Source organism: Helianthus annuus, chromosome 1, assembly GCF_002127325.2.
Source record: "Helianthus annuus cultivar XRQ/B chromosome 1, HanXRQr2.0-SUNRISE, whole genome shotgun sequence".
NCBI lineage: Eukaryota > Viridiplantae > Streptophyta > Magnoliopsida > Asterales > Asteraceae > Helianthus > Helianthus annuus.
In genome coordinates this window covers 62,477,842-62,488,546 of record NC_035433.2, presented here as the reverse complement: position 1 = coordinate 62,488,546, position 10,705 = coordinate 62,477,842, and the positions used below count along the sequence as shown (strand labels likewise).

General features: G+C 31.7%; 1 protein-coding gene across 1 annotated transcript; it reads right to left on the bottom strand.

The window, feature by feature from the left end:
- Positions 1-613: 613 nt before the first annotated feature.
- On the bottom strand, positions 614-3,382 carry LOC110867718. The gene is made up of 2 exons (XM_022116731.2): positions 3,178-3,382; positions 614-1,783 (listed from the first exon to the last, which is right to left on the bottom strand). The coding sequence occupies exon 2, from the start codon at positions 1,775-1,777 to the stop codon at positions 761-763; it is 1,017 nt and encodes a 338-aa protein (XP_021972423.1). The 5' UTR covers positions 1,778-1,783; positions 3,178-3,382; the 3' UTR covers positions 614-760.
- Between the last annotated feature and the right edge of the window lie 7,323 nt (positions 3,383-10,705).

The following is a 10,705-nucleotide window of genomic DNA, read 5'->3' as shown; positions in this document are numbered from 1 at the left end:
ATAAAACTTTGTCCGCATCAATATTGTATATATTATTATATACACGATATAAGACATGCATTGATATCATATATATTAATATATACACTATATCATGTGTCCTCGTGAATCCGTCTGGGTCTAGTTTAGTGCTGAAATGGAATACATTTTTGCAATCGGATGTAAGACATGCATCGATATCATATATACACACACAACATATAATGTGTACTCATGTATCTGTCTGGTTTGGTGCTAAAACGGAATACATTTTTACAATCTAATATAAGACATGCATCGATGTCATACATGTTAATATATACACGGCATATAATGTGTACTCATGTATCTGCCTGGTTTGGTGCTGAAATGGAATACATTTTTACAATCGGATATAAGACATGCATCAATGTCATATACATTAATATATACACGACATATAGTGTGTACTCGTGTATCCGCCTATTTGGTGCTGAAATGGAATACATTTTTACAATCGGATATAAGACATGAAGTACACATCCAACCCGCATTGTCATCCATACCGCTTATCAAGCTCACAATTTAATGAGTTTCTGAACAAGGACAAAGATTTTGCTCAATCTTACTAGATAGATATTAACACCACCAAACATAGCTCAAAGCACAATAATATGGGCATCTAATTGCATAAAACTTATCCAAATCATTCAACCATCTAATTGCAGAAAAGAAAACAATATATATATATATCTAATATGTAAAATAGTTTTTAAACGCGCTTGATTCAAATCTTCAAAGTTCAAAGCAATCTCCTCCGTCTGGGCCGAGAATTTCCTCTATCGACATCCAAAACCGTAGACGTTGCTGGTTCACGTCTTCTTCTCGAACTCATGCTAGTCGTCGTGACTTCGGACTGTATAATGCCAGCCACACTCGACATTGAATGTCTATCGATCAACGGAAACTCATCTTGATTTATTTCTTCAGGGTGGTCCCGAAAATACGAGTCGACAAAACTTTCTCCAGATGTAAGGTTAGGGATATAATCATTTGGCAAGTCCACTGTAACCTCTGGTGAGGTAGCAGGTACTGAATCGCGTCCCCTTCGCATCCCACGGGATGTGAAAATCCTGTTTAGCAAATGGGTACTCGGGATTTCTTGCGGGTTGCTCGACAGCGGATCCCGAGAAAGATGAAACCTGTTATTATCAAGCCTTCGAACCATTTCGATGATCGGGAGATTAAGTGTTTCTCGTTGAAAAGAATGTCTCCAGCTCTCGATCCGGTGGGCTGGCGGTCTACTAGGTATCTTGTAACTTGAATTTGGATCTATCGCTTTTGTTACATGCGGGACGTTTGACCGACTATAAATCGGAGTTATGGTTTTCATAGTTACTTCACCTTTGCAAATCGGACATTGTTTTGCGTTCGAGTGAAGAAACAACCACCGGTAAATACACGGCCAGCAAAATAAGTGACCGCAACATGTCACAACCGGCTCACTCGCTAAATCCAAACATATATTACAATCGAAAAAGCTACCTTCATCACCGTTTTCGCCTGTTTTAATCGCTTCTTGAACCTTTTCGTCATTATCAGCGGCAGCACCACTGGCTGCCACCCCTGGAGGTGGATTTACGGCTACCGTAGGAACGGGAATATGCCTATGAACTGCCGGCAGCCGGTGGTTAACCGTAGGGTGATTGGAATCCACTTCCCTTATAGAGCCACTTAGCAACTCATCAATGCTAATATTTTGTGGCTGATCATTAGAGGAAGGGTGATCAAAAAATCCCAAATTAAGGTCAAAATTCATTGTGTCCTGTAATGAATATACATATTTTATTCAATTCAGTTTAGTTTTTCAGGCTAATAACTTCAAAATCCTAACTTTTTTCTCAGTTGTAAAAATCACTATGCACTAGTTGGGTCACAGGGTATCGACTAGCAGTTAATCGGGATTAATTGGATTGGAATTTTATACGTAAATTTTCAAAATTTTATATATAACTTTTCAAACTTGTTAATTGGATTTGATTAATAAGGTTTTGACCAGAGTTGACCGATTACCAATTTTAGGCCCGGCTATGTGAAATTTAATCGGTAACTACCGATTACCAATTAATCCCGAGTTTTACAACACTGAGCATAACCCCATTAGGAATATATATATAAAAAAAGCTAGGGGCGGCAATTCTTAACATGACCCAAAACCCGACACGAAAAAATATAGGTTTTGGGTGGACTACCACAACCCGTATAATAACGGGTCGGCTAGGGTTGACCCGTATTAAAAATAGGTTGGGTTCGGGTTGACCCGTATAAAAAACAAGTTGACCTGTTAACCCGTTTAAGTATTAAAAAAAGAAACTTTTATATTTTTGTTTTCTCAATTTTCCATTTTACATGGTCACTTATAATAATATTAGTTTTATTACACCATATTATCTACTTGTCCCCCTTGTACACACCATTAAATATGTTACCGATAACCCACTTAAAACCCAACAACCCACTTATAATCGTCAACATGTATGACTAATTTTTTAAAAAAAAAAAGGTTAAACAGGTTGTGTTCGGATTGACCCGAATTTATGTGTGTGCCGGTTAGGGTTGAACTCTTTTACACGAATAATAATATTATGGGTCGGGTTCAAGTTGCACATTTCAACCCAGTAACCCGTCAACCCACTAGCCCGACACAATTGACACCCCTTAAAAAAAATAAAAAAATAAAATAAAATAAAATAAAAAACCAAATTCAGCTTTTTAGAGCAATAAAACCCCCCCCCAAAAAAAAAAAAAAAAAAAAAAAAAAAAAAAAAAAAAAAAACCAAATTCAGCTTTTTAGAGCAATAAAAACCCTAACTTTCTTCAACTAATATTAAGTAAAACAAAACCCCAAATCATAATTCAGTAAAAACCCAAATCACTTGAGTAAAGTAAAAGAAAAAAAAAACTAATTTTATACCTTAATTCTCAAATCACAGTACCAAGAAACAGAGCATGAAATCAGAAACTTTATGATCAAAATTAAAGAAACATTAATAATCCAACAAAAAACTAAAAACAGAATTATAACTATGTACATCAAGTAAAACAACAGGAATTAAAGAGACAGAGCATGAAATCAGCAACTTTGTGATCAAAATCAACATGAAATTAATCAAACAAAAAAGTAAAATTAGGGATACAACAGGAATTAAAGATGAAGACCTTAATTGAAGCGCAGATGCGAGATTTTCATCGGTAGATGAAGCGATCGAGATGGGTATGCTGTAGAACTTCAGATGGAATCATCTCTTACGATAATGATCAAAGATGGGTGCTTGTGATTTGTGAGTGAGATGTAACAGATTTATAGTCTTGTTATAAACATGGGTTTTTATGAGTTTATGATTTTTGAGTGAGATTTCATTAATTGCTTGAGGTGGTTGGGTTTGACCAAAATTTAAGTTGAATGTAGTAAATATAAAAAGAATAAGTTAAGAATAGGTTTTGTATAAAAAGATTATTAATTTTGGGTGTTTCTAAACCTTGTTTTGAAATTACCCCTTTTTTACGAGAGGGGTATATTTTTTTAATTATGCGTCGTTACTCAAAACTTTGTGAGATAATGCGAGTATATTTAGTAGCACCTATAACTTTGATCGTGAAGTTACTTAAAGTTTATGAAGGTTTTTTCTAGTGCTAGCAACTTATAACACGACATGTTAACATGATATGACTAACGCAAAGTTAAGTTGGTTTGGGTTTGAGTTAAACGGGTTTGTGGTCTAATGGCACGATTAAAATTGTGTCTGAAAGAGTTCAAACCGCATCATCAGTTTATGACACGATTAAACTCATTTAACTAACGGTGTTAAATAGGTAACAGGTACACGACATGTTCATAACCGATTTATCAAAACTATTTATTATTTTGAATAACTAAGTATAGTAATAATTTAATATTTGATATATCTTGTATCGGTATATGAGATGCAAAACTACTTAAGTTTTTTCATAACATTTTTTTTTTCGTTTTGCTTAATCTCTAGACTACAGCACTACGCTAAAGCATTTAATGGAGTTGTTATCATTAAAGTAGAGATGGGTGATGCATCACTTCACATTCACATGTATATAGATTGCAAGGGAACGTATTCTTTTTACATCATATATAAACAAACCAAAAAATCAGTAAACATGCATGCATTGGCAACTTTAACATTCTGATGTAAGAAAAAAATAATAGCAATAGGCAAATAAATCTAGTAAATATAAAGATCATCTTTTTTTTTAACCCACAACAATATCATTCCACACGAAAAAGGGCAATCACAAAGCAATGGCAGGTAGTCGGACAACAAGTTACGCCGCCACCCCTTAAATGAGTACCTAAAATTACAAAGAAAGATCATCTAATATGCAGTTTTCTTTTCAACTAATATGAATGTGAATAAGTGTTAGATGTAGTAGAATTCAATAGTTTGTTAGCCTTATAAAGGAATTATTTTCATGCTAAATTTTAAAATGATTGTAAAAGATGCTAAACTATGATGTAGGTTTTTCTAGACGTAGATTGATATATCTAGAGAAAAAATAAACGTTTGCAAACTAAATTGAATGGATCTATTAGTCTAATAAAGGAATTATTTTTATGCTAAATCTTAAAATGATTGTTCAAGCTGACGCTAAACTACGATATAACCTTTTTAAATACGAACCAAATTAAACCCTTCATAAATCTTTCAATCCTCACTCCAGACTACTATGATGCGTTACTTAACCCAAGCTATTAGTTTTGGTATGCGTAGAAATATATATATATATATATATATATATATATATATATATATATATATATATATATATATATATATATATATATATATATATATATATATATATATATAGTGGGGATCCTACGGAAAGTGTGTTTTTCCTAAAAAGTGTAAAAAGTCATAAAACACAATAATTTCAGGCATAAAACACACCTAAAACTCACAAAATAATAGAATGAATATCATGTATGTGGGTTTTGTGTTGTGTTTTAGATGTTAAGACTCTGATTGTGGAATGACAAATATTATTGTGTTTTATGTTTTTTAGGATTGTGTGTTTTATATTCATAGTTCTACGATGGTGTGTTTTATTCTCCCTCTCTCTTTATATATATATATATATATATATATATATATATATATATATATATATATATATATATAAAGAGAGAGGGAGAATACATAAACTTTTGCAAACCGAGTTGAAAAAAAATGATGGTAGAAAAATACATATGCAGAATATATCTTTTATAAATTTCAACATACACTCGTAACAATGGTAATTATTTCTCTAATTATCAATAGAAAAGTATAATTCTTTGATTAAAAATCAGTATGTCTATACAACAACAACCACAAAACGTAATCAAATTAACACAAAGGCGAACATGGAAAGGAATAACAAAACAAACTCAAATCAACATATCGAAAGCCACATTTATAGTAAACATTATGGGATGAAACAAATATCAATAACAGATCTGATCATATTACCAGTGGGTTGTCGGTTTTCAATCTTTGGTTCACAATAGAATCAATTTGATGCTTAATAATTCACATAAATCAAGTTCAATAGCAACGTAAATGATGCAAGAAGATGAACTGATTATATAGGGTAGTGATTTGATGTTAATAAGTCGTTTTTACAGAGAGGACCCATTGATTGATTGATGTTGCTGGTTTCACGCATATTGCTCATACAACAAACAAATTTTGAGATGAAATTTCAAGATTGATTTGTTGTGATTAAAAAAAGGTAAAACGCTAAATATGAAAAATCAGAATTGTTACCCTAATAATTGTGTTGAATAAGGGGAGAAAACAGACAAAGATGAAAGCGTCAAATTGTTTGAATCGATTGTAAAGAGTTTAAAAAGTTACTTTTCATGTCGAATCTGGCTGATCCATGGATTTTGATTTAAAGTTTAAAGGATTGAGAACAATATTTGGAGATGTTACAGGAGTTGGGGATTTGGTTTTGGATGAAGCGGTTATTGAGTAACAAAGCATACATAGGGTTTTATTCAAATAATAATGTGCAACATGAAATATAATTACAAGGTTTGTTTACAATATTTAAAACAGGGTAGTAATTGTTATTTTTTGTCATGGTAAAATATGCACGGGAATTGAAGCGATAATTCAATTGCTGACATTTGAAGTAAGCGTCACACAAATTATGATAATTTAAATAGAAGTTGGGATACACACGTATTGTTTCACCATTTCAATGTTATTATTATTTTTAATATCACTAAGTCCCGGAAAATTAAAGTGGCGCATGTTTCTTTATGAACCAGCATGTACTTATGAAAATTTCTTGTGGTGGTTATACATATTATGATAAAGTGACGCATCAAGTCTGCGAACCAACACATCGTTTAATTAATTATAATATTTTACTATATTAAAGGAAACAATGTGTCGTTTCAAGAACGAAGGTAATGGTTCGGATGGGGTGTCTCATAACCTAAACATGGAACCCCTCTTATTTGGTATTTCACATTCACTTTACATGCAACAATCTCTTTCAAGTTTCAAATACTCTTCAAACACTCGGATGATAATGTGTAGCATGAAATATAATTATAGGGTTTGTTTATAATATTTAGAATGTGGCAGCAATTGTTTTTCTTTTGTGATTAAAAAGGGAAAAACAGTAAATGTGGAAAATCAAAATTGTTACCCTAATAATTGCGTTGAATAATGGGAGAAAACGGACGAATGTGCAAGTGTCAAATTGCTTGAATCGATTATAAAGATTTTACAATGTTACCTTTGATGCCGAATGTGGCTGATGCATGGATTTTGATTTAAAGTTTAAAGGATTGAGAACAATATTTAGAGATGTAAAGGAGTTGAAGATTTGGTTTTGGATGAAGTTGTTATTGAGTAACAAAGCATGCGTAGGGTTTTATTCACATAATAATGTGCAACATGAAATATAATTATAGGGTTTGTTTACGATATTTTAAAATAGGGTGGGAATTGTTGCTTTCTATCATGGTATATTATGTATGGGAGTTGAAGTGATACTTCAGTTACCGACATTTGAAGTACGCATAAGCGTCACCACAAATTATGATAACTTAAATTGAAGTTGGGATACACACACATTGTTTCACCATTTCAATGTTATTATTTTTAATATAAGTAAGGCACGAAAAATTAAAGCGGCACATGTTTCTTTATGAACCGGTGTGTACTTATGCAAACTTCTTGTGGTGGTTATACATATTATGATAAAGTGACGCGTCAAGTTTACGAACCAACCCACTGTTTAATTAATTTTATTATTTCACTACATTATAGATACGACGTGTCATTTCATGAAAGAAGGTAATGGTTCAGATGGGGTGTCTCATAACCTAAAAATGGAACCCCTCTGATTTGTTTTCTCACATTCAGTTTACATGCAACAATCTCTTTCAAGTTACAAATACTCTTCACACACTCAGATGATAATGTGTAGCATGAAATATAATTACAAGGATTGTTTATAATATCTAGAATGGGGTGTGAGTAGTTTTTTTGTGATTAGAAGGGGAAAATGGTAAATATGGAAAATCAAAATTGTTACCCTAATAATTGTGTTGAATAAGGGGAGAAAACAAGCGAAAATGGAAGTGCCAAGTTGCTTGAATCGATTATAAAGAATTTAAAATGTTACATTTGATGTCGAATGTGGTTGATGCGTGGATTTTGATTTAAAGATTAAAGGATTGAGAAAAGTATTTGGAGATGTAAAGGAGTTGCGGATTTGGTTTTGGAATTTGGATGAAGCGGTAATTGAGTAACAAAGCATGCGTAGGGTTTTATCCAAATGATAATGTGCAACATGAAATATAATTATCGGGTTTGTCATGATATTTAAAATGTGGGTGGGAATCGTTGCTTTCTATCATGGTAAAATATGTATGGGAATTGTAGTGATAATTCAATTATTGACATTTGAAACACATGTAATGTAAGCGTCACCACAAATTATGATAATTTAAATTGAATTTGGGAAACACACGTATTATTTCATCATTTCAATGTTATTATTATTTTAGTATAAATAAGGCACGACAAACTAAAGCAGCGCATGTTTCTTTATGAACCGACGTGAACTTATGTATACTTCTTGTGGCGGTTATACATATTATAATAAAGTGACGCATCGGGTTTATGAACCAACACACTGTTTAATTAGTTTTATTATTTCACTATATTAAAGGAAACGATGTGTCGTTTCATGAAAGAAGGTAATGGTTCGGATGGGGTGTCTCGTAACCTACAAAATGGAACCCCTCTCATTTGGGTTTTCACATTCAATTTACATGCAACAATCTCTTTCAAGTTTCAAATACCCTTCAAACGCTCAGATGATAATGTGTTGCATGAAATATAATTATATGGGTTGTTTTTAATATTTAGAATTGGGGGGGGGGAGTTATTGCTTTTTTATGATTAAAAAGGAAAAAACGGTAAATATGGAAAATCAGAATTATTACCCTAATAATTGTGTTGAACAAGGGGAGAAAACAAGCGTACATGAAAGTGTCAAATTGATTGAATCGATTGTAAACATTTAAAAGGGTACATTTGATGTCGAATATAGCTGATGCATGGATGTTGGTTTAAAGGATTGGGAACAATATTTGTAGATGTCAAAGGAGTTGCGAATTTGGTTTTGGATGAAATGGTTATTGAGTAACAAAGCACGCATATGGTTTTATTCAAATGTTAATGTGAAGCATGAAATATAATTATAGGGTTTTTTACAATATTTAAAATGGGGTGGGAATTGTTGTTTTTTATGATGGTAATGTATTGGATATGTAGTGATAATTCAATTACTAACATTTGAAGTACATGTAAGCGTTATCACAAATTATGACAATTGAAGTTGAAGTTGGGAAACACACGTATTGTTTCATCATTTCAATGTCATTGTTTTTATTATTTTTAGTATAACTAAGGCTCAACAAAATAAAGCGGCGCATGTTTCTTTACGAACCGATGTGAACTTATGCAAACTTCTTGTGGCGGTTATACATATTATGATAAAGTGACGCATTAGGTTTGTGAACCAACACATGTTTAATTAGTTTTCTTATTTCACTATATTAAAGGAAACGATGTGTTGTTTCATGAACGAAGGTAATGGTTCGAATGGGGTGTCTCATAACCTAAAAATAGAGTCTCTCTCATTTGGTTTTTCACATTCAGTTTACACACAACAATCTTTTTCAAGTTTCAAATACTTTTCAAGCACTTAGATCATAATGTGTAACATGAAATATAACTATAGGGATTGTTTATAATATTTAGAATGGGGTAGGAGTTGTTGTTTTTCTGTAATTAAAATAGGGAAGATGGAAATTATGGAAAATCAGAATTGTTACCTTAATAATTGCATTGAATAAGGGGAGAAAACAGGCGAACATGGAAGTGTGAAACTCAAGTTGGTTTACATTTTTTATGTACGTATTATATAAATTCAACATTGTTTTCTTACGTGCCTGTTTTTATGTACGTTTGGTATAAATTTAAGTTGGTTTACGTTTCGACGTAAACAGTTTTCGGAAACGAGTTAGGTCAAATATAATACGTTTTCATGCTAATTTTCATTTACGTTTTCATTTGGTCTATGTTTTGACGTAAATTTTGTTCGGAAACGAGTCACGTCAAATATAATATTTTTCATTCGATGGTATAAATCGAAGAACTGTACATTTCGACGTCACAACAGTGCGTGACGGGTAAGATATCTAGTTATATTTAAAATGGCAAACTCTGTAAAATACTCATTCAACGTATTTATATTGTGATTTGTTATTTTTTAAGTATGTCATATAAGAATTTTGTGGACTTTTATTTTAAATATCTTACGATAGTTCTTCAAGGGTGTTTTGGTGAATTCTATTTTCTCTTGTTATTTGTTAAACATATTAAACGTGATAGTCAGGTGGAGTTGTATTGTGTTGTGTCATTTGTGTTACTAAATACATATGTTATGTTTAATCATGTTAAACGGGTCATATCGTGTAACTCTTTACGAATCATGTCGTGTTGTGTTTGGTTCCCGTGTTAATTGTGTAGTGTTGACTTGTTTAACGCAACTAGACATGTTTTGTCAGCCCTAGGTTTTTTTTTGTTGATTTATTATAGTTAAGACTTGGAGTCTTGGATAATATTATATTTAAGACGCATTGAATGCATAATAACCACACTTGTATTTATTGCTTTGCTAATTAAAAAGGAGAGAAAAAGATAATGGTATAGACTGTTTCATATTTCATACCAGTTTATGTATCAAAGCTAAAGCAAAATATATAAATATTTATTTGAATCTCATAGTTTTCTATTTAAATATGGTTTTACTTTGGACATCTGAATCATATATGTAACAAAGAATAATCACATAGTATAGTATATTCATAATATTTATAACATCTCTTATGTAAGGATTTAGTTTTGAAGAATTTAAAGTGTAACAGGAAATAAAGGAAATAAATGATATAATGGTAATCTTTCTATACTAATAAATAATAATTTTTTTTTGACATGTGTTAATCTCTGGTGCCATCGTATCTTATTTCCCGTGCCAGTCTCTCATGCCACCTTATTTTTTTTATTTTCTTTTACATATTAAACAATTGTTTAGCTAAATATAATTTAGATAAGAATAATAATTTTTTATCAAACTTTGA

Bases quoted from the DNA above. Each gene is read 5' to 3' on its own strand.
- LOC110867718 (XM_022116731.2), bottom strand. From the start codon at position 1,777: ATGAATTTTGACCTTAATTTGGGATTTTTTGATCACCCTTCCTCTAAT.